The following is a 26,639-nucleotide window of genomic DNA, read 5'->3' on the forward strand; positions in this document are numbered from 1 at the left end:
AAATCCTTCATCCTCTAAGAAGACTAAGTAATGGGTTGGAGGAGAGGTTTAATTCCCCATTAGGTCTATTCCGAATGCCCAGAATTGAATGCGAGTATGAATTATGTTTTCGAAGTGGGGTGTGTGTGGTGAACTCCTTTTTAGATCATGGGAGGAGGAGGTAAAGCAAAGATCAGATTTGCTGATGAACATTTGTGCATATTCTAGTGGAGAAGTCATATGACTTGACTGCACCTGCGTACTCTGATTTTGGTGTCGTTAGTGTCCGTAGCCACAAGCCTCAGCTGAAAAAGAAAGGCTTCCTGGATGGGGAAAATAGGAATCGGTAAGAACCTGAAATTGTCTGTCATGGCCTGTGAGTCACAGGTAAATAAACCTGCCTGAGGGGACGTTGGCTGTACAGTATTTTCCTTCTGTTTTAAGACTGTCAGAAAAAGGTCAGTTCTATTGTGTTGGGTTCCTGGACCTCATCTTTGCTGCAGAGGGGACTTGCCATTATACCTCTTGCCCCCAGTGCCCAGGAGGCTGATGCCACATAGGAAGACCTGCAGGTCAGTGGAGTTGAACAGGCACCGGACACGCTGTGCACCTTGGAACACATCTGAGAAGTGCGTCCTTGCAGCAGGTCTGGGGTGAGAGCGTGTTCCATCTCCTCTGCCTTCTCTGGCTTTGCGGGCCTTTGAAGTTGGGCCCGGAAAGTGAAATTAGTTTCACTTTCTCGAGGTCAAAGCCGGAATCAGGCTCATCATTTCCTGCAGTGTTCACAGCAGCAGCTCGTAAACTCGACATGACCTGAATCCGGATAGTCGAGGTTCCGCCCTGCTTTGTGACTCGGTTGTGTGTGGTCTTGAGAAAGTGAACATGGGTTTTCTTGACGCTGAGGGGGCCGAAGAGACCCCCCCTTCACTGAAGCATTGGACCCTCCAGTCAGGAGGCAGCTGGGACTCGGGAAAGCCCCACATGCCCTCCAGTTCCCTTATGTTGAAATGGTTTGTACTCGGCCATGCCGGGTCATTTTGGGAGGTAAGTGGGGGGTTCACATGGGGGTATGCAGTATTCTTAGGTGTCAGGTGCGAGAGTTGAATTTGTAGAAGCTGTGAAGATAGGAAAGGACCTGGCAGGGAGTGCTGTTTACACGGAGCCCATTTAACGCGAGGTCTGCGCTCTCCCTGGGTCCGTGTCTGACCGGTGTCTCCCAGTCTACAACGGGACGTTCACATGACTCGGCTCCATCATCCCACTCTGTGTAGATGTCCGAGGATCTGTGCGTGGCTGCTCTGTTAGAGTGAGTTATGCTAATGAACTGAGAAACAGTGAACAAACCCTGAATTGGTCAGCACTGGTTCCACGGCGAGTTCTGCCGTGGTTGGAGTCATTCATCATAAAGTGTGCTGGACTCCTATGCAGAGCTCTGATTTTCAGAGGCCCTTTAACTTGGCAGCTAACCAGCGGCTTCCTTCAGAAGACATTTGAGTCCCCTTTACCTGCCAGGGTGACACTGGGAGTTTGAAGATGAGTGAGACAAGCCCTCCCTGTCTTGTGGATTTTACTGTCCAGAGGGGAGACAGATGTAGATGGTGAAGGAGGCCCTATCGAGGTCAGCGCATGTCGGTTTTATTTCTGTAGCACTTGCTGTGTTCAGGCTGTGCCCCGGGCCATGTGCAGAGCATCTGGGGACCCTGCCCATGGCATCCCAGGCACAGCTAGCATCTGCACCATCTTCATACTTGACCTGAATTTTGGGGGAAGTACCGAGGACGGCTTCTGCCTTTGCTGGAGAGGGTTGGAGTCAGGGAAGTCCTCCACAAGGAGATGATCGCCAGCTGATTCCTCAAGAAAGAGAGGTGGTTCCCACAGGGGCAGAGCAGGGCAGCATGCACAGACGTGGGTGTGGGGTCTGGGGCAGGTGCGTCTGAGTGGGGTCTGCTGGGAGACAGCGGGAGTGAGGTGTGAAGGCAGTTGGAATTTACAGGATAAATTATCACTAAAGTGATGCTGGGGAAACAGATAAAATCAGGACTCTCTAGGGTAAAAGTGGACCTAGGGTTACCTTGGGCGTGGGTGTTTTCAGGCTCTGAAGGCAGAGATTTAGGAAATTGGGCAGAGTTGAGCCCCAGATGAGGATGAAGGCTACCCTTGGGGGGGATGTTGAATGAGACAGGGATGGAAACCCAGTGAATATCCTGGGGTCAGTCGGGCAGGAAGGCAACAGAGGAGACTGGTGCCCTCAAAGACCCTGTGGGTCCTGCCTCTCAAAGTGCTGGGATTACAGGCATGAACCACTGCTCCCTACCGTTACTGGTAAAATTTCTAAGCTACTGTCTCTCATACCCACTCTCGTATTTTTTTTTTTAAACCAGGTTTATGGCTGTATTTTTTGCAAGGGAACCAAACAGTTACCTGTTTGAAGTACAAATAACACGATGTTTAAAAACCAAAAAAGGTCATTTTGCACAGAAGTTTCCAAATACCCAGTTGGTTTGAGCCTTGCATTGCAGTGCCACTACGTGCTCTTAAATTTCTACACGATGTAGAGATAGCGAGGCAGGGACCACTCATACATCTTCAAGTTTTGATTCTATTAACTTGGGTATATTTTCAATTATTTTGGCACACCTGTGAGTGTCGCAAGCAATGCCAGGGTATTTATTTTGAAGCTTGTCAAAGGAAAGTTGGGAAGATTTTCACATTTTTAGAATTTTCATGGTAGTTATAATTTACAAAGAATGTAAAATTGTGTAGTCATTATTTTGCTTTTTTCTAGATGTGTCCCTAAACAGGGTTGCTAACTAATTCTACATCACAGGATTCAGAACTGTACCCTTTTGGAGCCGATGTCTGTAATAGAGGAATTCCGCCTCGTCAGTTCACTTTAAACGTGTTTAAAAGGTTTTCTTTATCCTAGTTGGAACCTGTGGCTATACTTTGTTTTGACTGCTGAGGAATATTCCATGATGGAAACTGTAATTCATCTGTTTGTCATATCGATGGACATTTGGATTATTTTGGGAGGGTGTGTATGTCTATTCAGCCTTCATTTTTTCAGGATTTTTTGTAGAAGATAATGTAACAGTATAACATCCTCTGCTAGGGAGCCAACATGAACCCTGATTACAGCCACACAGACACTCACACCTTGTTACCAATACACAGAACCATTTTCTTAAGTTGAAACACAGTAGCAGAACCTGAAGCCATGTGAATGGGTCCTCCGATCTTACACTCGGGAATTCACTTTTTATTACTATGTCTGCTAATTAGGAAGCATATCAATTATACAGAAATCTGAGAATGTATAATTATACATTTATAACAGAAGAAAACTTATTTTTAATACCCCAGAACACATGGCTATGTTTTTCCCTCATGCCCCACCACTGTTTTCTTTGCTTGAAATGTGAAATGACACTTGAATAAGGTTTTCTAGCGACTGTTAGACTGGCATAGCTCTTCAGAGACAGAGGATGTAAAGCACATGGAGAATTTCTGTTTGTGGAATGTGATTTCCAGGTGGCCTCATTCAGGCTGCCGCCGCCTTCCCCTCTGGCCGCCTGCACCGTGGGACGTCTGAGGAGGTCCCTGTTTCATCCTCTGGAAGTTCTGAAAAGGAAGGAGAGGAGGGCGTGCAGGGTGTGGTACCTTTGTGTTGGTCCTTCGAGCTATTATTTGGAGTCTCGGCTGCCTTGGTGGTTGCTGCCTTTATGTCCCTAGCTCGTGGCTTTGTCCTTGTGTCTAATAGGCAGACAGATGGAAAGGGAAGTTGTATTCAGCCAACAGCTTGATCTTATTCTCAAGGCTCAAATAGACTGGGTATTTGGAGACTTCTACGTAAATTGGCATTTTTGGTTTTTAAACATGGTGTCTTATTTGTACTTCAAATGGGTAACGGGTTCTCTTGGAAAAAAATATAGCCATAGAGCTGGTTTAAAAAAAAAAAAAAAAAGGGAGTGGGTGTGAGAGAGCGGCTTAGAAATTACACCAGTAACGGCAGGCCATGGTGGCTTAGGCCTGTAATTCCAGCACTTTGAGAGGATGAGGCAGGTGGATCACCTGAGGTCAGGAGTTCGAGACCAGCCTGGACAACATGGTGAAACCCCGTCTGTACTGAAAATATGAAAATTAGCCGGGCATGGTGACAGGCACCTATAATCCCAGCTACTTGGGAGGCTGAGGCAGGAGAATCACTTGTACCCGGGAGGCAGAGGTTGCAGTGAGCCCAGATCGCACCACTGCACTCCACCCTGGGTGACAGAGCAGAAACTCCATGTCAAAAAAAACAAAAAACAAAAAAACCACCCCAGTGATGGAAACCTGACTGTGTCATCTGTGATGGAGATAGCGGATTATTTCGTTTTTAGTGACAGGATGAATTGGATATATTTGCAGTATTGATCTTGACAAGGGAAATGGTCAGAACCAAATGTGACGCCCAGCTTGGGCCTCGCCGTTGGCAGAAGACCCTGGTGGGCAACAGACTGGAGACTCGGAGACCGAGGGGAGAATTCTCATGCCGTGATGCTATTGCAGTCACTGCTTCTGGACTCCTGCTGGAGGGAGCGGTCCCCTGGCTTTACAGGCTTTGGTGTAGTGGAGACCTTCGGACCTGCCTCTCCTGACACACCTGTGGGTGTGGCGAGCAGTGCCAGGGCTGAGGCACAGGTGCTGAGACCGGAACGTGGACGGGAGAGGCTGCACACGGTGCGCGGCAGGCGTCTGCTCAAGCAGCTGGGGGTTTCCGCAAGGGGGCGGGGCGATGGTTTTCTTCCTTGAATTTGGGTGGGGAGGGTGTTCTGGGGTGCTGTGTCTGCACTTGTGTTGCTCTGAGGTCAAGGTGTGGCCCCGAATCCCTGTCCCTCTGCCAAAGTGAGGGTTTGCCCATTTTCAGGTCAGATTTCCCTTGGGTCCTGGCCTCTAGGAGTTGGGGGCATTCGAAGGGGGCATGAGCACGGTGGACGCGAGTCGGCCTCTTCGTCTCCCCCCAGCTCCTGGGCTGTGTGTGAAGAGCTGCCCAGCGGAATCGCCCTCCTGCCTGGTGTTTCATTCACCAGAAATCGTTCTCATTGTGGACTCTTGACTCAAATTTAATCCAGGAATGGAACGTGCTGTTGCTGGATGCCACACACAACATCAGGAGCCTAGTTGGGGATTATATGATCTTACCCCACACCTTAAAACTGAAGACTCTAATTGTCAGGCCTCTGAGCCCAAGCCAAGCCATCGCATCCCCTGTGACTTGCACGTATATGTGCCCAGATGGCCTGAAGTAACTGAAGAATCACAAAAGAAGTGCAAATGCCCAGCCTCGACTTAACTGATGACATTCCACCACAAAGGAAGTGAAAATGGCCAGTCCTTGCCTTAAGCGATGATATTTTGTGAAATTCCTTTTCCTGGCTCATCCTGGCTCAAAAAGCTCCCCCACTGAGCACCTTGTGACCCCCACTCCTGCCCGCCAGAGAACAACCCCCCTTTGACTGTAATTTTCCTTTACCTATCCAAATCCTATAAAACGGCCCCACACTTACGTCCCTTCGCTGACTCTTTTCAGACTCAGCCCGCCTGCACCCAGGTGAAATAAACAGCCATGTTGCGCTCACAAAGCCTGTTTGGTGCTCTCTTCACATGGACGCGCATGACAGTAGTTAAGGAGATACTGAAGTCTTTGCCAGCTCCAAGAGCTTTTTCAGTTTGTTGGGCCATTTTAGGCAGAAGGAAAGGCTTGCTTAGAGAATCTTACAGAAATGTTTGGTGCAGCGCCGCTAAACCGTGGAATAAATGTGTAACTTTCTGTGGCGGCCCTCTGGAAAGAGATGCACTTTGAGTGCACCCTGGCCTGCTCGCTACAAGAATCGGCTGTGTCACCCCGCTTTCCGTGGGTCTGCAGGTGTGCGTGGTCCATCGCCCTGCACTGTGGCCGTGGAAGGGAAGATGATCTGGAATGCTGGCGACAGTTCTAGGTGCGTGTTGATATGTGTGCTGCTTTCTACAGGTAAGAACATTTCTGTTTAATAAACATCTCATCAGGATGATTGCAAGATATTTGAGTCTCATTCAGTAGTGTTTCTGGGTTCCTTCTGTTTTTAATCTGCTTTCTAGCACTAGGCAAGTGAAGACATGGAAAGTAATAAACCCATCAAACTTGCAGAGACGTGGTGTTGTGTAGGAGCAAACTGTAGCTTCTGGCTCTGTTTAAAGATTGTAGTAAACTCTTACCTGGCGTGGTCACATTTGTTTAATCGAAATGTGAATGAGTCAAAGCTGGCACCTGCATTGTTGATGAAATACCAGATTTTAAAGGAACATGTCGATATGCCGTAAGATACCAGCAAAGTTCCTCGCTGAGGTTCTGCGCGGGTTCGGAGGAGCTGGGCCTTGCATCACCAGGGTCGTCTCTGGTAGCAGATGCTCAGTGTTGGACATTAGTCACTTAGCCTTTCCAGGGCCGAGGAACAGTTCGCTGTGGTGTTTTTAGAACCTGTATTTTGAGTCCGTTTGTCCAACTTGACTCGAAGTTGCTGCCCAGTTTCAGACCTTTGCCTCACACCGTGCGCTCATTTTCTTGTCCCCTGATAACTGCCTCAGTTGCCTCCAGCCTCACAGTCGAGCCTCATCGTTCATGGACACAGGCTCCGTGGTGGGGCCCAGGCCGCGACTCCGGCTTGCACAGTTCCATGCCTGTCACCGTGGTTTATCACACCACTCCCGGGATCTCCCGTTTAGAGGAAGAGAGTCCCTTTCCTGCAGGCCCTGTGTGGTGTGGAAACCACCCCTACCTACCTTTCTCCTGTTTGAACTGTACCGTGAAGCTACTTCTGTTCTAGTCAACCGTCAGAATTTAAGGTACGGTGATTTATGTAACTTATCACACGCTTCTCAGTGGTTCTTTATGAATTTCATTCTGTTGTGAAATTATTGCAGTTTTCATGGCTACGCTGGTCTCAGGTTGTGGCCCTTGGTAACTATCTTGAAATGAATTGCGTTCCCCATTGTGTGTTAAGGTTTTGTCTGGGAGCTGTTGAGGCCTCACCTCTGCTTAGGGCAGTGGCTTTGCTCTCCTGACAAGAGGAAGAATCTTATTTAGAGCATTTCTGATGTGGTTTTTGCTTCCAGACAGAATTACTTTTTTCACAGAGATGGCCACTAAAGTTGTAAATTATGCTCAGGAAGACACACGGGTCAGCTGACAGAGTGGAGTCCAGAACAGACCCAAAGACGCAAAAGCAATTCAGTGGAATTTGAGTCTTTTCAACAAATTTTGCTGGAATTATGGGACAGCCATATGCAAAAGAGTGAAAACAAGGAGAAATTCCTGTATGAAAATTAAGGTAGACCATAGCCCTGAATGTAAAATGCCAAACTACAAAACCTGTAGAAGAAACGGAAATTGTCAACACCTAGGGTTAGAGCTCTTAGCCATGATACCATTATCCATAATCAAGGAAGAAAACAAGTAGGGTAAGACTCATCAAAATTAAACTTTTAATGTAAAAGACACCCCTAGGGTATTGAAGAGACACATTTTCTATAGAGGGGGAAAAGATGTCTATGAACCATGCAGCCAGCAAAGGACTTGTATCCAGAATGCACAGGACTCCCATGGCTCATGACAGAGAACAAACCACCTGACTTAAAAGTGGGCAGAGACCTGAACAGATGCTTCACTGAGAAGGATGGGAGGATGGCCCGAAAGCATCTGAAATGACCTTCAGCATGACTGGTTGCACCGAGATGTGCACCGAAGCCGCAGTGAATTTGTTCACACCCCTGCTGGAGCACCTAAGGTCTTCCGACAGCCCCAGGTGCTGGTGAGGACAGGCAGTCGGGACTCCTGTGCGATGCTGGGGTTCAGCACGGTGCAGACAACTTGGCGGTTTCTTACAAAACTGATCTCACATAAACGTGGGGCCTGGTGACCCCACTCCTGGGTATTTACCCTCGAGAAACAGAAGCTGATGTTCAAGAAAAACTGCCCAGATGTTAATAGCACTGTCTATAGTTGCCCAAAACAGGTTACAATGTGCCGCAGCCATACGTGGAATAATAAACACCCAGCAGCCCCGAGGCTGGGGGCTGCTGATAACAGGACACCCTGGGTGCACCTCCAGGCACGATGCCCAGGAAAGAGACAGGCTGAGCCTGCTGTGCTGTGACCTGCCCCTCCGACAATACTCACAAAAGACAGACCAGTGGGAATGGAGAACATGGAGACGGTGATTGCTGGGAATGGGCGGGTGTGCTTATGAGGTCTCGTGAGTGGGTCTGGGGCTGTGGGACTGTTCTGCTTGTGTGATGATGATGATGATGATGATGGGAATATTTGTGCCGAAATCCACAGAACTGAACACTGTCCACTTTACAGTAATTTTTAAAAAGTGGTAATATGCTCATTTTCAGTACTGTTTTTAATGGAAGATGGAGTTTGCAGACAATTCGTTAAGGCAAGCCTGTCTCGGTACCCGGATTGGGTTGGAGTAAGCTCATTTTCAATACTGTTTTTATGGAAGATGGAGTTTGCAGACGATTCATTAGGGGCGTGTCTCAGGGCCGCTGGGTTGTGTTGGGTTGGAAAAGCCTTCCCTGTTGCAGGCAGTAGCATGGGGCATGGAAAGGATATCGCCACGGAAACACATAGAATCCTTTGAGGAAACATGTGCATTTCTAACTTGCTATAAGATAGAATTGGAATTTGTAATGCTTTTGTTTTCTAGAGTCTTGGTAGAATAGGGAGACAGTGTAATGAAAGCTAATTTTGAAATGAAGAATTTTAAAGATTTTCAACAGCAATAGCTCTAGGAAGTCCCTGGAAATGTAAAGATGTTCAGTAGTGATAGCTCTAGGAATAGTCACCCTGGACTTGCTTCTTGAGCATTGGTTTCCTGGCTGTATCTTCCGACTTTCATTTTTAAGTTTTGCTGGGAGTTGGGGATGTGTGGGAATAGCCATCGGTGTTGGGTAGGAGTGGCCCTGCAGGGGTGCATGTGTCCCGAAGCCTGGGGCACTGTTTCAACCTAGCTTGGAACATGGGTACTGTTGTCTGTGGCTGGAGTAAGAGTACCAGCCTGGCAGGCTGGGGGAGCCCACGGGGTGGTCTGGGCACACTGTCCTCCCTGCCTGCAGGATGGCAGCTGGAGGAGCTCGAAGGCTGCCTGCCTCGTGGCTGTCAGCGCAGCAGCCCCTCCTGTCACTGGAGCAAGCTTTGGATCCAAGAGTCTCTGCGCCTGGACTTGCCTCCTGGGACCTCCGCCACTGTCCTGAGGGCCCTGGTACCACTTTCCCTGTGGGACCCAAGCCTCAGACAGCTGCGACTCCAGATTTGGTTGCTTTCCCTGACGTCTTCTTCCAGCACGAGTGCTCACTTCACTCAGTGCAGAGCCTCAGGTTCCCTCCAGATCCCCAGAGATGGAATCTCCCAATTTAACAATATCGATGGTGACAAGATTTGAGCGGCACTGATTTAACTCAGCTTCCAGAGTTTAAGTTCTCAAGACACAGTCCTGCTCCTTCCCTGTCCTGATCCTGTGTGGCTGGTGTGGATGTGGGGTTTCCAGAGGGTGTGGCTGAGGCAGAGGCTGGTTGTGGGGTTTCGGTTGTGTGGAGTGGGGGATCAGTGGACACTGGCTTTCCCAACTCACTTTCTATGTAGCTCCCAGTTTCTCAAAATCATAATTATCTTGGATTCCCTGTGAAACTGGGAGTCAGGCCTTGTGTGCAGTGCTGGGTGGCCATGACAGGGCAGGAGGGAGAGATGAAAACAGGGAGGATGGGTTTGTCAGGGGAAGAAACCCCTTGCCGAATCCCTGTGTCTGTTTTAGGTTAAAGACGAATGGCTGGGTGACAGATGTCTCACCGTTGTGGCTGGACCTTGCTGTGCTGAACCCTGAGCAGGGGCCCCAGCAGCTGCCTCCTGCCAGGCCGGGGCCACAGGGCTGGGCTTCTGCCTCTAGGGTGGGTTGCAAGGGCTCGTGCCAAGGTACAAGGGTCTGCACAGCTCCTGTGTGACCTGAGGGACATGTGAGAAGCTGGTCTGTGCTCCTTACCTGGGAGAAGCTGAGCTCACCTGGACCAGAGCCTCTGGGGAGGTAGGAAGGCAGAGGCCTAGAATTCCTGCTTTCCCCAGACAGCAAGAAAGCACCTGCTCTGAGATGCCCTCAGCGGCCATATATAGTTGATTTTAACATGAGGGAAGATGCCAATTAACCCGGCTCTGTGGGGAGCTTTGAGGAGTCCAGGCCCTGGGCCCCAGGCTTTTTTATATGTTCCTTCCTGAACAAAAAACAAAAGAGGCTGATGTCCACTGCATGGGGTAGCACATGCCGAACTTGTGTGGGGCTTGTCCCTGCGTTTCCTTGGTGCTCCTCCCTGCCCCCACAAACACCAGCCGTTCCAGGCTGAGGCTTGTCCTGGTTAGACCCTCACTGATGGGGTCTGTGATCCTGGATCGAGGGCCCAAGCACTTCTTTCATTATTAAAATGATTCACCTGAGACGCATGACTGCCTCTAAACATCTCGTGAGCATGAGATACAGCCAGTGCCACCGAACCAAGCTCAATATTCTAGTGTAAAGGAGAAATTTTACTTTTAATGTGCTCCTGGGACTCAGATGTAAATATTCAATTCCCGTTAAACTTTGAAGACCTTGAGAACCTCTGAGATTCCTTGGAAACTACTCCTTGGCCCCACGACTAACTCTCCTGTGGAAGGAGGCTGGGGTGGTCCGTGGGGGAGGACCGGGTGGTCCGCGGGGTCTGGGGTCCTGCTGCGTTCTCCAGGATTCCTTCCGTTTCATCATTAGTCCCAGCTCTTCAGCAGGTGGAGCAGATTCACTGACATTTCCATTATTTTGTTCCTGTGTTCACTCAGTTAACTGAATCAATATTTACCAGAAATAATTGATGGCAAGATGGGAATTATTGGTGATTCCCGGACACAGGCAGCTTGTATAGATAAGCGTGTTACAGTGTCTGATTTCCGAGATGTTGGTCCACACCTTCTCAGGAACACACTTTCAGGGGTAGATTCCTGTGCAGGAGAAGCTGTTTTACCCCGAGACGCGGTGGCGGCCCCTGCACTGGCATGGCAGGGTGGCTGTGTGACTGGGCAGGGCTGGACGTGCTCCTGCCTGCCCCTGCGCTGGGCGCCCGCCTCCGCCGCACATCTGTGTCGAGGGTGCCTGCCTTGGTTCCCCCAGCTCGAGGTCATAGAATTGTACCTTCCTTGACACATTTCTGTATAGAGATGATTAGATCTGGGGGCTGAATCTCAATCTGACATGCATGTGGGTAAATTATTCACGTGAATGACTTGGGTTCTCTATATTCAGGGTCAGGAGACGTGAGGTGGGTTTGGAGATGGCTGCCTGGCCTCAGGAAGTTTCTCTCAGAGCCTGTTTCTTTCTCTAACAAAGTAAATGATTCCTACCTCACCGGGCTTGACACACGCTCAGTACTCAGATGCTGTCTGGTCTTTATTATAGTTAGTATTTGCTGAACAGCGTGGCTGGTAAGAAAATGCATTATCTTTACAATTTATAGAATGTCATACAAGGCAAGCATGGAACTCGGACACTATCCTAATCTGAAGATGCTGGTGCTTACTCTTCTCCTTAAGCATTTTATTGTAATTCTGGTGTCTGTCAGCCGAGTCATATGACGGTACCGCACGCATGATGCCAGCTCTCAGATACCTAGGAAGGGGGAGCCTGAGGCTGCCAGGGAGCATCCCTCCTGCCTCCAGCCCTCGGGGGTTTCTCTCTCTCTCTCTCTCTCCTTCCCTCTGTCACTCCCTATCCCCCGCTCCCCTCCCTGCCCCCCTCACTTACTCTACAACAGAGGCCCAGACTTTGACAAATCCCAGCTGGGCCTATTTAACTCTTGGCTGGGAAACCAGAGGGAAAGGGGCCCAGTTATTACAGAAATCCAGAGAATTGAAATAGAATGTGAGCTACTTTTGTGTCTTGTTTTTCATTTTAATCTGAATATAAAAGGCAAGTGTCAAAACAAAATCGGTGCTAACTGCGCCACACAGCTCCGAGTCTGCCTTGTCGGGGCTCCGTGGGTTCTCACTCCCTGGCCTTCTCCATGAGCATCTGGACATGCCGTGGGCTGCAGAAAGCATTCAGCTATGGTCCTTTGAATGTTCCAGAGTCACATTTAATAAAAATCTTCACATTCATCCATGGCCAAGTCTTGATTTAATAACAGATATTGCAGGTCTTTGGGTGGGGCTCAGCCTCTGTTTTAGAAGCAGCTGCGCCATCCGAGGGGCAGGTCCGTGTGGGTTGGTGACCCAGTCCTGGTAGTGGGGGGCCTTGAATTTCTAGAAAGTAGTGATGCAACCTGTGGCATACATAAAAAGCTTCTTGTGCCCCCCTGAGAAGCTGGGGCTTCCCCTCAGTACTGTGGTGTGCTGTGTTTGTGATTGTGCCAGATGCTAAAAGGGTTAGGGAGATGCCTAAAAACCAGGCTCCCAAAGACAGCCCTTCATGTCTGGTGTTTTCACATATGTATGCACACCTGTTTGACATGTGTACACCTGCTTCATGCATGCACCTGTTTCATATGTGTACACCTGTTCGTGTGTACATTCACCTGTTTCACGCATGTGCCTGTTTCGCACGTGTAGGCCTGTGCATTCACCACCCTGTATTGCGTCATACATTGTATTTTACAGATTGCTTTTCACTTTGTATTGTGAGCTTATAATGACTTTATGAAGAAAAGAGGGGGCCCTGGCAGCCTTTGGCTCTGAGAAACGTGATGTCGCGGGAACAGATGAGACAGCCCGGGTGAGGCCGGCAGAGGCCGTCGTGTCCTGGGAGCCCGTGCGCATCCACTGTGCGTCGCTGTGTGACAAGTGACCCCAAAGCCTAGTGGCTTAAGGCAACATACACGTATGACTGTACAGCTTCTACAGGTTGCAAATTCAGGGCAGCCCTGCTGAGCGGTTCTGGCCCAGTCCCCTTGGGTCACTGTGAAGATGTTGTCCCTATCCAGGACTGCGGCCATCTGTAGGCTCAGCTGGGCTGGAGGTTCTGCTCCAGGATGCTGTGCTGACATGTCTGCGGGCGGAGGCCTAGTCCTCCACACCTGGCCCCTCCCTGGGGGTGCCAGGTGCATCCCTGCCCAGGGCCGCTCCTTTCCCCAGAGACGTGGGAGTGCTGGTCTTATGCCCAGCGTCAAGGTGGCCGGTCCCCTGGGCCATACTGACCAGCCCTGAGCTCTGCAGGAGGGAGCATGCAGCCGTATGAGCCCCAGGAGGGAGGTCATGGGGCCATCGAGGGCTGGCTTCTGGGCCATGTGAGAAGCCTTGGGTGTTGCCTTAAAGCTGAGGAAAATGGCAGAATCTGGCTGGGAGCTGGAGAGAGAGGAGAGCATGCGTGTGGGTTTGCCAGGCCCTGAAGGTCGGGACAGGGCTAGAAGTACTCACATTCACAGATCCCTTTCAGGGTCAGGGCTCACAGGGTGTTCCTCTGTGACTCAAGGTACGTGCCTGTTGAGGGTGGTTTTCTGTGTTTTGTTTGATGCATCAAGAAGAAGGTTATTTTCAGTGCGGTAGGTGTAGGGGGTGAGTCTGGGGCTGCTGATCCCAGAGGAATGTCCTGGAATGGAAGTGTGGACAGGACGGAGGGCCAGGTGCCAACGGGCAACAGTGTGGAGGGAGAGAGGCTTGTTGCATGTGGCCGGTAGATGGTGACGTGTTGGAGTGACAGGGTCTGTGAGGGAAGAGCCTCACAGTCTAAGGGCGTCAGTCTAAGGGCATCGAGTTTGCTGAGGAATCTCTGAAATGTCCTGGTACAGACGGGTAGCGGCTGCTGGGGCGTGCGGATCCCCCTCTTGGGAAGGTGCGGGTGGCTGCGTGAGGACAGCCTGAGGTCCGGGTGCCAGAGACGGTGGCGTGTGCAGCAGGGCCTAGGACAAGCCTGGGATTCGATTGTGGAAGAGGTGGGTGCTGTGAGGGAAAGGCCACTGCGACTGAACTCTACTGGGATTCCCGTGAGAATGTGAGGTGTGTCGGGGGCAGGGTCAGGAGCAGACTTGTTTCCCCTACTCAGCGGCTACTCCTGCAGGGCTGGGCGACAGTGGAGGTGGTGCAGGAAGGCGTTCGCTGAAGCCCGTGTTCTGTGACTTGACAGGTGTTCCTCCCATGAGGGTGGAGTGGAGACTGGACGCTGGATGGCTTTTTGGGAGCTGCATCCTGCGTGACCCCGTGTGTAGTGGGCTCACAGCAGAGCTTGAGTCCTTCCTTTACAGATACTTTTCAGAGTTCGCCCGCCTTTAGATTCTCTGATTAACGTGTGTGATCAGAATCTGCCACCTGCCAGGCCAGGAGGTTCCCCGCATGTGGCTGGTCCCCTGACACCCTGAGAAACGTGACTCGAGAGGATCACCCGAGTTTCCTAAATATGAGTCACCTGCCTTCTCTTTGCTTTCATGCCTCCCCCAGGGTGGGCCAGTCCCGTCAGCCGCAGCGATACCTGCATGCTGGGGTTACAAGGAGATTGGGGGTGTGGTTCCCCAGGGAGATTCGGTGACTGAGGATGCTGTCATAGCAGCCAACATGTCCTTATTGTTCTCACTTTTAATGAAGTTCAGTTACTAGGTTTTCCGATGCACAATGACATCCTTGTGAAAAATTGGTGATCAAGGAAGCAAAGAAGTGTGGGAAAATGATCCTGCCCTTAAACTTAAGAAACGATAAAACAGCAAAGAGCCCTGAAGAGCCCATGAACCTCCTCATGGGGCAGTGAGGAGACACCTCAGTAATGGCTTAAAAAAAAAAAAAAAAAAAAGAAATCAGATAATACTGAAGAAAACGTAAACTAAATTTTGGGTCTCTATGGGTAAAGAGATTGTGGTTTACATTTTGTAGGCATGTGTTTTTACACTTAATTATTTTTCTTTGTTGGATTTAGAATTAGTCACAATAAACACGATTTTTTTTAACTGGAAAAAAAATTGGGGTAAGTATACAAAGTCTAATCCCTTTGTGATATTTCTGTACTGTGAGACTCCAGATACAAAATTGAAGCCCAGACTCTGTCTCTAATGAACCGGAGAGAGAAGTGGTCATCTCCTTCAGGACAGTCTGGCCTCCAAGCATCTGTCTATCCTCCCAGTCTTGGGCACACCTGCATCACTGGGGCTTCCTGCCAGGCTGTGACTCTGTGCTCAGGTTTCAGGAGCACCTAGAACAGTTTTCCTGGGAGCTCCTTCTTAGTCCTGGATCCTGGAAGCACAGGCTTTTGATGAAGGACTCTCCCCACTGCCAGGTAACTCGATGATTTCCCCCCATTCTGTATTTCTCTCATGGGGCGCAGAGAGTCAGGGCGTGGTGTCCTGGCCCTGGAGCCAGCTCTAGGGCTGCATGGCGGCCTTGCCTCTGCCCCTTATGTGGGAACAGGGCAGTGGAGAGCAGAAGGGAACCAGGGTCTTGCCCGTTCTGTGTCTCAAGAATACGGGAACACATCATCCCACTCCCTTGCACCATTTACAGCCCAAGCTTATGTGAAGTATTTAAGTTATTTTATAACTTATAACCTCCCTTGACAATGATGTATTTTATATAAGCAGCACATAGAAAGTGATAATTTTAATACCCTATCAAGCAAGATCTAAACAATAAGGAACAGATGTCACTGTAGAAAAGTTACTTTCTCCAGGAAACATTTATCTACTGCAGATGGAAATGAATCATCGCTTCCTCCTTGGCGTCTCCTGATGAGCCTGTGAAATTCTGTCCTGTTTGCCACTGTTACAGTTACAAGCTATACCTTTTCTTCTATGATGTTTATTTCTTGCCTGTTCACCACCGTTACAGTTACAAGCTATACCTTTTCTTCTGTGATGTATATTTTTTGACGGCATGGACTAAATCCTAATTCCACAGTATTCAATGCACATACTCAAGAGACACTTGTTTGAATGCATGGACTAATGGAAAATAGAAGTGGTGATTTCACTTTTAATTCATTATGCCAAACTTCAAGTGTTTACACGCACAATTTTATGGTCCTTTGGATAAACTGGGCTTCTGTGCAGGGTGGTTAGAGATAGAGTGCAGCAAATGGCTCTGTGGCTCTAGGCTCACGAAGCGCTTGAGGGACTTGGTTGGCAGCACCTGTGTTGAAAACTCAGTTCCTCAAATCCATTCAAGTGACCTGCCAGCACACACAGCCCTGCTTCCCAGCTGATTTCTGCAGAGGCTTCTCCTGAATATCCCAGGTGAACGTGGGTTCAGTCGGCACTGCTGGGCTTCCACAGCAAGCCAAGTGCAGGGACGAGGGAGAAGGGGGCAGGGACGAGGGAGAAGGGGGCAGGACCCGACTCTTCCTGGGCCCCAGCGCCTGTGTGTGGGGATGCTGCCTGGCCTAGCTCTTCTTGGGGAGGTCAGGAAAACGATGGCATGGAGGGTGTATTGGCATGAGCCACTTGCTCAAATATGGATCCTAGGTCTGTGTGGGAGGCAAAATAGAAACTTATGTGGATATTGTCAGTAACGTAGCAAATATGGGCTTCTTCCCTAGGGTGGTTGACCCTCTCGCTCATCTGCTGAGCAAAGGCCTGGCCCGGCCTTCTGGGCCTCCACAGTGAGCTTTTCCCAAGCTCTGTCCACTCCGTGAAGATGGCAGGAGCCAGGGCAGACATGGGGTGTTTGTCACTTTTTTTTTTTTTTTTTTTTTGAGATGGGAGTGTTGCTCTGTCACCCAGGCTGGAATGCGGTAGCGCTGTCTCCACTCAATGTAACCTCCGCCTCCAGGGTTCATTCCACTCTCCTGTCTCAGCCTCCTGAGTAGCTGGGACTACAGGTGCCCGCCACTATGCCGAGCTAATTTTTTGTGCTTTTAGTAGAGACGGGGTTTCACCATGTTGGCCAGGATGGTCTCAATCTCCTGACCTCGTGATCTGCCCACCTCGGCCTCCCAAAGTGCTGGGATTACAGGCGTGAGCCACCATACCTGGTCAGGTGTTTGTCAGTTTTTGAAAGCTACATTTAAGGAATGAAATAGACCAAACAATTACTTATTTTTGAATATTGAATACTTAGTCTACCAGAACACTTAAATGTAGTTAATGTATTTGAATAATAAGGAAGAACTTTCCCTCTGTTTCCAAAGCAAAAGTATAAACAACCTTGTACTTGGCAGGGACTTCACTCTGTTTCTAAAAAAGCCAGCAAGCACTTTTCCTGAAATAGACCCATCTGTTCTTCTGCATAGACCCTATTAACTTTTGAGCTACATTTCCGCTGTATCCTGATGTGATAGATTACAGAAAATTTCTTGCTACTGGAACTTGCACGATGCTTTCCTTGTAAACATCAGATAGAAAGTATGGATTGTAAATCTCAGATTAGTTGCCATCCTTGGTCTTGGTAGAGCTGCCACCGACAGCCTCCATCAGTTACAACAGAGTGCATCTCCCCAGCAACCCGGCTTAGATTGCAGACTGAGCCAGGCTCACCGAGGATTCAGTGCAACGTCTTCCAAAGCTGTAGCCACTGCTTTCGGAGGAGACTTGAGAAGCCCTCCCTTTGATGCTTGCGTGTGGCTATTCTCAGATCACAGCAGCTGCAGCAGCATATCAGAGGATGCCGGCAGGGGTGTCCTGGGTAGTGACACCACGGGTAGGGGCCTGCAGTGTCTGAATGAAATGGGCCGTGACACCGAGCAGTCTAGAGGAGTCTGCAGCCACATTTCAAAGGTGCAGTGGCCCGAGGTGAACCCCAGAACACTGAGGAGCCTGGAGTTGACCTGTCATGACTCCATTGAGAGAGCTGGCTGAATTCTGTACCTGTGCGGGCAAAAGATGCCTGTTTCTGCTTGGCCCCTTCCCAGGCCAGGGCTGGGGAGGTTGTCTGCACAGCTAGTGGGAGCTTGACTCTGTTCACACAGGGCTGAGTCCCTCAGCTTTCTGTGAGCCCAGGAAAGATAGACATGCCGAGCTCTCCTGGAAGAGGCCCCTGATGAGTTGAAGCTGAGCCTCAGGACCTTGTGGTGTGCGGGGCAGGTCAGAGTCGGTGCATGCCACGTGGGGGCCCGGCTGCTGTTGTCACTAATTGGGCTCAGCAGACGCTGCCAGTGGACGTGGCTCCTGTGGTACTTGGTTTTCTCCTCACAGGAGTGGGTTTCCCTGCGGTGAAGGTGTGGGGGCTATGACAGGCAGCCTGGCAGGAGGAAGGCACTTGTGGGGTTTTGCCCTGAGGCCCCTTTCCTCTTGAGGAGCAAGAAGGGGTTTGGGATCCTGCTTCTGGCTGCGTTCCCTTGCTAGGTTCTTGGCCTCGGGGGCGGGAGAAACTGAGTGCAGGCCTGAAGCCTGGACCCCTTCCACAGCCTCCGTGGCACTTGTGGTGGTATGCGGGACGTGGCCCTTGGATCTCCAAGCCCTACCCTGGCATGCCCGCCCGTTGGGGTATCTCAGGCACCTGCTGTGTGCCAGGCTTCTTGGTGGGGTGGGTGGTAGCAAGGGCTGTGGGGTAGAGGGGGCACCGTACCCGGATGATGATGAGAAGCATCAGGGAGGCACTTGAGGCAGTCACAGCAGAGCTGAGACCTGCAAGGAGGAAACTGACTGTGGGTGTTGGGGCTGAGGGAGCTCCCTCTACCAGAGCCACAGCGGCCAGTGAGGGCAGAGCGGGGGACCGAGGCCCAGGGAAGCCATGTGCACGGTTCGCATCAGGTGTGCAGGTCTGTCGGGCTGTGCTGCCCTTCTCAGTCCTGGCTGGGCCTGGGGTCCCAGAGGGAATGGAGGGTCCTCACATCTCCCTTTTCTTGCTTCCCTGTTGCTTCCTGGTCAAGGGATGCTTGTTTATTGTAACTCCGGCAGTTATTCTGAATATTAAGAGGCGTTTCACAAAATTGTAGGGAGAGGGACTAGGGATTCATTTTTTTTCTCCCCCTGATTTTACACGGAGGCTTCCGCTGTCTGTTAGTGTGGAGGCAGAGTGCAGATGCTCTGCAGTTATCTGTACAGGAAGAGAAGAGGTGCTGGGAAGTCACAGATCTGATCGTTGCAATAGCACTGACATTTTAAAATGGGAGAATGCTGATGTCTATAATAAGCAGAGTAAAACTTCAGTAGCTTCGATATAAAGATGCCGAGATGATCTTAGAGCCACTTCATCCGTAGATCCTTCTGCAGTGTGGAGTGTGACATCTCCACCAGCCTCTGGTCCGTGGCCGCCTGTGGGTAACTGAATGCTTGAAGTGCAAATGAGAAACTGAACTTCTAATTGCATTTAGTTTTAGTCAAATTTAAACAGCTATATGGGCCAGGCACCGTGGCTCATGCCTGTATTCCCAGCAGTTTGGGAGGTCGAGGCGGGTGGATCACATGAGGTCAGGCATTCGAGACCAGCCTGGCCAACAGGGTGAAATCCTGTCTCTACTGAAAATACAAAAAGTGAGCCGGGCCTGGTGACAGGCGCCTGTAATCCCAGCTACTCGGGAGGCCGAGGCAGGAGAATCACTTGAACTTGAGAGGCAGAGGTTGCAACGAGCTGAGATTGTGCCACTGCACTCCAGCCTGGGTGACAGAGTGAGAATGTCTTAAGAATAAAGAGATTTTAAAAAACCCTACATGCCGCTAGTTGCTTCTGTAGGAGATGGCATGGTTCCAGAAGGTAGACTTTGTGTTGAGAATTCTGCAGCGTCAGGCTGGAGACAGTCTCCCTTCCTAGCAGCATGGGCCCCTGGGCGGCTCTTCTACCAGAATGGATGGTGGCATCTCTGGGAGGTATCTGTGGACTCAGATCTCTGTGGATTAGTGACTTGTGTCACTCACAGATACTTAATTTTATGGGTAAATGAATACCTGGACTTGCTGCAACTTCAGGGCGAGATTCGGGAGTAGGGAGTGAAAAGTGACAAGGGGACCCAGGGCTTGTCCTGCCACCCCCAGGACCTGGTCAGGGCACCTTCCCGTCTGAAGCCCCCAGCACCTTGTCGGGGCGCCCTCCCCTGAAGCACCCAGCTCCTGGTGGGGACACCCCTCCCCTCTGAAGCCCCAGCACCTGATTGGGGCGCCCCTCGCTCCTGAAGCCCCCAGCACCTGGTCGGGGGCACCCCTCCCCTCTGAAGCCGCCAGACCCTGCTGGCCTGCGGTGCTGCTTCTCCAAATGCTGCCCTTGGCTGTTTTCAAGGAGTCACTGGCACCCGAGCAGGCTGCGTGTGTCACTTCTTCACGGATCTGGGGTGTCAGTGAAGTCGGTGAAGCTCATTTGTCTCGTCTTCCCCCTCATGTGCCACATCTCACCTATTGTCTGTCCGAGTTCGTGTGTGTGCGTGTTGTGCGTTCTCAGGCTGTACTCAGTGCTTAGGTCACAAGAACGTCTTAGAGCAAACGGATTGTCTGCTCCTAAAGGATGCTGTGTGTTAATCGAAACAAGGTTTACTTGTGGGGTTTAAATTTCCTGGGTGTGTTGGAGGCAATTAGGGGGAAACAAGCTCTAAAAAAGTCCCTGGGAATGAGGAGGGCAATAATGAAAACAATAACTTTATACATACTTAGCAGTTGATTTAATTTCAAGGTGAATTTTGCATTTTGGGGACTCCTAAAGCTACTGTTCATAGGGATTCCTTGATGAGCTGCTTGTTTTCTGTCAAGTAGAAAGTAAAGTGGATCGGATTTGCCTTTAATTCTGACTGACTAGAATCTACTTCCCTTTTCCCCCCATTCATGTTAGGGTGGGGATTGGACTAGAAGAGCTGTAGGATCTATTTCTGATCTTAAATGAATTTTTTCTTGACTCACCTTTATTTTATTGGTGAGCTGCTATTTTTTCCTTGAATGCACTGTTCTTTGGTTTGGGGAAATGTGCTATATTTGTACCGTGCTTTAAATGTACACAATGGTTCTAAATTGCTACTTTAGATATAACATCTTAGTTAAAATGTCATCCATAAATCAGGCGCAGTCTGAGGCCTGGAGACCCCTCTTGTCACTTCCTTCCAGCCGTATCTCCTTCCCTGGCCACGTTGCCTCTGGCCGCGTCTCCTCTCCCCACTACGTCACCTCTGGCCTCCCTGCCTGCCTCCCTCCCTCCCTCCCTCCCTCCTGGTGGCCTCCATGGCTCCTGCTGACTGCCCTCCCGAGGGTCTGTTCAAGGCTCCTTCCCCGTTTTCTGCTCCTGAGTGGGTCTCGGGGCCTGGATGTTTCCCATCCAGTTCATTATTTCCAGAGGGGCAGATGATACTACTCACAATATCCTAAACAGGCTGTGAGTCCACCATGCCTCCCAATAGCCAAGGGGGGGGAGAGGGGGTGGCTATTACTCCCCACCTCGCAGGGGGTGCCTCACTCCGGGACACAAATGCACAGCCCACTGTGCCTGTAGTTTGTCTTCTAGGAATGGACCTCTTCTTGTATGGCCTCTCAGATGAGATGAAGCAGGCCCACAGGGAGCAGCTCTTCACCATCAGCTATAGGTGAGTGGGGAGCGGGGGAGACGGTGTCTGGGAATGGAGGCCTTAACGGCACTGACGCAGAAGCCAGTCCTCGCTGACCTCGCCTGCCTTCCCCTCGGGTACCTCGGCACTGGGAAGAGCGTGCACGGCCTGGCCATACTCGGACCCGAGAACCCCAAAATCGCCAAGGACCCATCCTGGATCATCAGATGAGTGGCCCTGGCACGCCCGACTGTGCAGGAGCCCCTGAGAAAATCGGCCTCTAGAGCTGAATATGAAAAGTCAGAAATGCTACTGCTTTTTCCAGGAACATTATGTCATTCTTAAGGTTTTGCCACTGACTGGCAAGTCAGTCTTAAGAGCAACCAAGAAGACGTTCATTGAAATAGTTATGCACAAAGTGCCAAAGATGCACCACATAGAATTTACTTTCTACTGACAAAGGCTAGTTTTACCTCATTAGTTCTAGAATATTTAAGAATCTAAAAATAAAGGGCAACTCTGACTTAACCTCTGCTTGAGTCATTATTTTAAGTAGCATTTAGGGCCTTTATTAAAAAGCAGAAGTAAAATGAAAAGGTACACAAAGGTGTCCCACCTCTGCCTGTGCTGACTCGTGAGACTGATCACACCTAGGCCCTGTGGGAGCGTCCTCCTAACAGACGGAAGTTCAACAGGGCGGCCAGATGGAAGTAGATGGGCTGGGGTGAGTAAGCCCTCGCTTTGTCTTTACAGAGCCAGAAAGGAAAGGCTCCACACCAGCTCTTGGCCGTTGGACTCTGATTTCCCAAACAGCTGGTTTTTGGTGTCTCCTCTCCCTCCACACAGCTCTCCGCCCACGTTTCTGAGGTACAGCTGTGGTCTCTTGCAGTCTAGAACTGAGGCAGAAACACTGTCCCTACAGGAGGGGTCCCACGAGGGCGGCAGGGCTGTCACCCCAGCACCCATGTCTACTCTGGCAAGAGTCATCGGAGAGTTCCAAATTAGGGCCCAGTGAGGATGGGGGCTTGGACTGGATGAGAAGCTGGCTATCAGGTTTTTCAAACCCCCACCTTGGTGGTCTTAACATGCAGCTAGGATTGCAATCAAGAGGCCGAGTAGATAAGATTCCTGTGTTCTCTTTTACTTTCTAAGGAGAGCAGGAGCCTGGGGTCCAGGCCCAGGGTCCTGGCCTGCTGCTGTGGATGGAAACTGACACATAGCAAATATGTAACGGTAAGTAAACATGGCATTCCCCTTGGCCTGTGTAAACTACTGGCTTTGTTCTCCTTTTATGACTTGCACATAGTTCAGTGATCCCTATAAAAATATTTTGATAGTCTTTGCCCACAAAAACTGCAGAGAAAACCTTTAGTAGCCACCCTACTTGGAGTTGTAGGCAAATGTTTAATACGCACATCTGAAAGCATGAGACACAGTCCACAGACAGCACGCACTGGAGTTGGTGGGGCACATGGGCGGTGACAGGTGCTCACTGATTAGGTTTTAATGTCAATAATACCTGCATAAAGTGCTGATCAATAACTTAAGTGTTACAAAAATGGATGGTCCACGGTGAGTCCAGGTTGCAGGCACGTGCAGGTGGGACTGGGTCAGAGGCTCCAGGGCTGCACGTGCTCTAGCCGGCCTGAGTCTGATATGTTGTAGCTGGCCTTGTATTTGGCCAGGATCTTCATGAGGAACCGCAGCTTGAGCCACCACCGTTCTTTGGGAATCCTGTGCCTGTGGAGGGAGCGGGCGGGGGGGGGACAGCAGTGAGGCTGGGAGATGCCACGGCCAGCACAGCGAGCGGTCTTGCCAGAAACACGGGGGTTGTAGGGTCGGCTGAATCAACTAGATGATAAAGCCAATTTCAAGATCAAACAAAACCATTGTTTTTATATTTCTAAAAATTCTTCCCAAAGACCTAGTGGTAGTTTGTTGTTGTTTTGAGACAGAGTGTCGCTCTGTCGCCAGGCTGTAGAGCAGTGGTGCAATCTCAGCTCACTGCAACCTCTGCCTCCCAGATTCAAGCAGTTTCTCCTGCCTCAGCTTCCTGAGTAGCTGGGACTCCAGGTGTGCGCCACCAAGCCCGGCTACTTTTTGTATTTTTAGTAGAGACGGGGTTTCACCATGTGGGCCAGGCTGGTCTCGATCTCTTGACCTAGTGATCCACCCACCTAGGCCTCCCATAGTGCTGGGATCTTAGGCATGAGCCACCGTGCCTGGCCAAGACCTAATATTTTTTGACTGAGCTTCAGAAAAGCTAGTTCCTCAAACCCCTGAATGAGTTGCCGAACGCAACAGCAATGGACATTCCCCTGTCCTGTACTCACATTGGCTGGGTTTGCTAAGGCAATAAGACCCCGACTTATTCAAAATCCATTTGGTTCTTCAGCTCTGCCACAGGTTGAAAAATAACGTTTCTTTTGCTGATTCCCAGCACACAAACGGAATCATCGGTGGTCAATGTTTTTCCTATAAAAGGTTTAAAAACAGATTAACACTGCCCTGTCCCATGGGCAGGTGGGGGAGCAGAATCACGGGGTGGGATTCCTGGGAACCATGCTGAACCTGGCCTGGAGGCCTGGGGGAGGCTGAGAACAGCTGTGTAGTGTGGCCAGCGCCTGGCCTGGGCTTGCACAGCTCTGCTCTTGTGGGATCACCCTGATGGCTTCCTGGAAAGCAGCTTTTGTTTTTTCTCTCAGTGGAGAGAATTTTTCACTAAATAGTGGAATAGGGAAATTACTTTAAATTATGGCAAAACACTAATAAGAAATTGATGCTCACGTATACACACACTGAGGCACGAGAAGCATCCGTAGCTAAATTAGCAAGAGAAAATGGATGTAGAAAGAATCAGTCAGTTCTTCAAAAAGACAAACCGATTGAAACTATTCACATCACGGTTTTTTGTACACTGTCATTCTTCTAAGTCGGACATTGGCAGTGATAATGGATTGCCCTAATAAAAGCACACGTCTGGTATGACTGAAGAAAGCTGAGGGGGGTGGGGGTGAGAAAGATGCTGGCACAAATAACCACTCAGGAATGAGTAGGGACCAGCCATGTTGGAACCATTAACAAGAGTAATGTGTCATGTTTTCTAAAACTTTTCAGCTTATCTAAAGATTTGTTAGAATATGTAACTTACAAAACTGATTTAAGGAAAAACATGCATAGTTCTACAAACACGAACAATTCATTCAGCAGCCAAATCTTTCTCAAAACTGGAAGTTCTGATGGATGGAGTCACAAGGAGGTTGTCCTACCAAACATCCCCAAAATAGAAGGCCCCACTTCAACTGTGAGGGAAACTGCGGGCTGACGCTCAGGATCTCCAGAGCAAAAAGCCTACACAAAAGAACTTCAGGTTGAATCTAGCAGTGATAAAAGAGAACATGTCACGCACACCCAGGAATCCAAGGTTGGTTAAATAGCAATGCTCAGAAACCAGCAGGAGTTAGAACATCACACGCAGCTCAGCACTGAACTGAACAAGGAACCAGCAGCCTACTTCTCCCCGATAGGACAGCATTTTCACCAAGGCAGACGGCCTCCCTCCCCGGACCCCTTACCTCTGCCCTGGGCCTCCCTGAGTTTCGCAGTGATCCACTCCATAGCTCTGGCAGAGATTTTGGTTCCAAAGTTTCTATCAAATGGAGAAGGTGCCCCACCCTGTTGGGGGTTAGAATCATATGAAATATCAGTTATACAGTCACACTTTGCTGTGAAATAGAAATGACGATTTCTATTTCACAGAATTTATGTTTTTGTTTCTAAGTCTTGAGGGATAGCTGGAACAGAACAAAACAAAATCTGTGATTCCTGTAGCCTGAACTCAGCCTGCTAAGCAAAAGTATCAAGTGTTCCCCCCTGCCCAGTAAGAGAAGGATTTTAATAAATGGAACGAGTCAACTAACCATCTCCAATATTTTAAAATCTTAAATCAAGGTTTCATAGACTCATCTGGGGTGGGGATGGGTCACAGCTTTAAGAATCTGATAACCGTTGTGGATTCTTTGACAAAGTCACACAGACGCCTACTATTTCATCATTTCAGGGGATTCATGAGCTCTCTGAAATAAGTTCATGGGCTCTGGTTTAAAAGTATAAAGAATACGAGGTGGTGAAGGAGGAGTGTGTGGGAGTTAGGAATCCTGGACCGCTGTGTCCCAGGCTCAACTCATAACACGCGTGTGCCTGCATGCAGCTCATTCTAGGTCATTCTGATTTGAGGGTGAGTGTCAAGTATCTTACACATCTGATAATCCATTTTAAATCTTAGGAAGCTCCGGTTTTTAACCTGATGCCGTGTTTAGTTTGAATAAGCATTTCCAAGTAATGGGGGTGTCACTGTTTTCATGAAAGCTGACAGTTCCCTTAAAATCCCCATTACTCAAACCTCACCAACGAATAGAAGCCTGAAGCTGCTGATGTTTGGCATGACTTAAAAGTTTAGATGTTTTGGCTGGGCACGGTGGGGATCACGCCTGTAATTCTGGCATGTTGGGAGGCTAAGGTGGGCGAATCACCTGAGGTCAGGAGTTTGAGATCAGCCTGGCCAACGTGGTGAAACTCCATCTCGACTGAACATACAAAAATTGGTTGGGCGTTGTAGTGGGCGCCTGTACACCCATCTACTCGGAAGGCTGAGGCAGGAGAATCTCTTGAACCTGGAAGGTGGAGGTTGCAGTGAGCCAAGATTGCACCACTGCACCCCAGCCTCGGCAACAGAGCAAGACTGTCTCAAAAAAAAAAAAAAAGTCTCCCAGCTAACTGGGAGTATGCGTATACTCCAGATCATTTTGTTGTATAGTCACAACATATGCGACACAACAAACCGACCCAGGATGTCGATTTCACCTAAGCCCAGCTAACAGGGAGTCATGAAATCTTGTGCTGTCTTGCTCTGTCCCACCCAGAACGTGAATCATCCCTGTGCCCTAAAGTCTCCATGCTGTCTGTGCCTCCTGCCCCTGAGTCACTCAGTAGCCACCTTGGTTATCAGATGGTTATCAGCCCCCACCCCCTTATGTATACAGGGGGCGGGTACTATCCCCAGGTCCAGGCACCCACTGGAGTCTTGGGACACATTCCCTGAGGCTAAGAGGGATGGCTGTATTTCCTCCTTTCTTCATAAACATCAGGTGTTAGAGAAATGATTGCGAGATATCTAATAGAGGAAGACTATAAAGCAAAAGTTTTAGTTGTCTAAATGCAAGAAAGTCTTTAGAGCAACACACCACAACTCTCTTC

The 26,639-nt window shown here is 49.7% G+C and overlaps 1 protein-coding gene and 1 long non-coding RNA gene across 3 annotated transcripts in view; one reads left to right on the forward strand and one right to left on the reverse strand.

The window, feature by feature from the left end:
• The first annotated feature begins 251 nt into the window (after window positions 1-251).
• LOC144341484 (uncharacterized) overlaps window positions 252-26,639 on the forward strand; it is a 30,420-nt gene continuing 4,032 nt past the window's right edge. Inside the window, exons 1-4 of the long non-coding RNA XR_013418456.1 lie at window positions 252-1,023; window positions 21,332-21,422; window positions 22,137-22,250; window positions 22,536-22,616. This is a non-coding gene — a long non-coding RNA (uncharacterized LOC144341484). The remainder of the gene's footprint in view (window positions 1,024-21,331; window positions 21,423-22,136; window positions 22,251-22,535; window positions 22,617-26,639) is intronic.
• LOC144329455 (ATP-dependent 6-phosphofructokinase, platelet type-like) overlaps window positions 22,751-26,639 on the reverse strand; it is a 44,151-nt gene continuing 40,262 nt past the window's right edge. For both annotated transcript variants that reach the window (XM_078005044.1, XM_078005043.1), the window contains 3 exons: window positions 24,959-25,058; window positions 23,717-23,858; window positions 22,751-23,123 (listed from right to left, as the gene is read on the reverse strand). In XM_078005044.1, the coding sequence (XP_077861170.1) occupies window positions 23,847-23,858; window positions 24,959-25,058 (112 nt within the window). In that variant the 3' untranslated portion in view covers window positions 22,751-23,123; window positions 23,717-23,846. The remainder of the gene's footprint in view (window positions 23,124-23,716; window positions 23,859-24,958; window positions 25,059-26,639) is intronic.

Source organism: Macaca mulatta, chromosome 6 (assembly GCF_049350105.2).
Source record: "Macaca mulatta isolate MMU2019108-1 chromosome 6, T2T-MMU8v2.0, whole genome shotgun sequence".
Taxonomy (NCBI): domain Eukaryota; kingdom Metazoa; phylum Chordata; class Mammalia; order Primates; family Cercopithecidae; genus Macaca; species Macaca mulatta.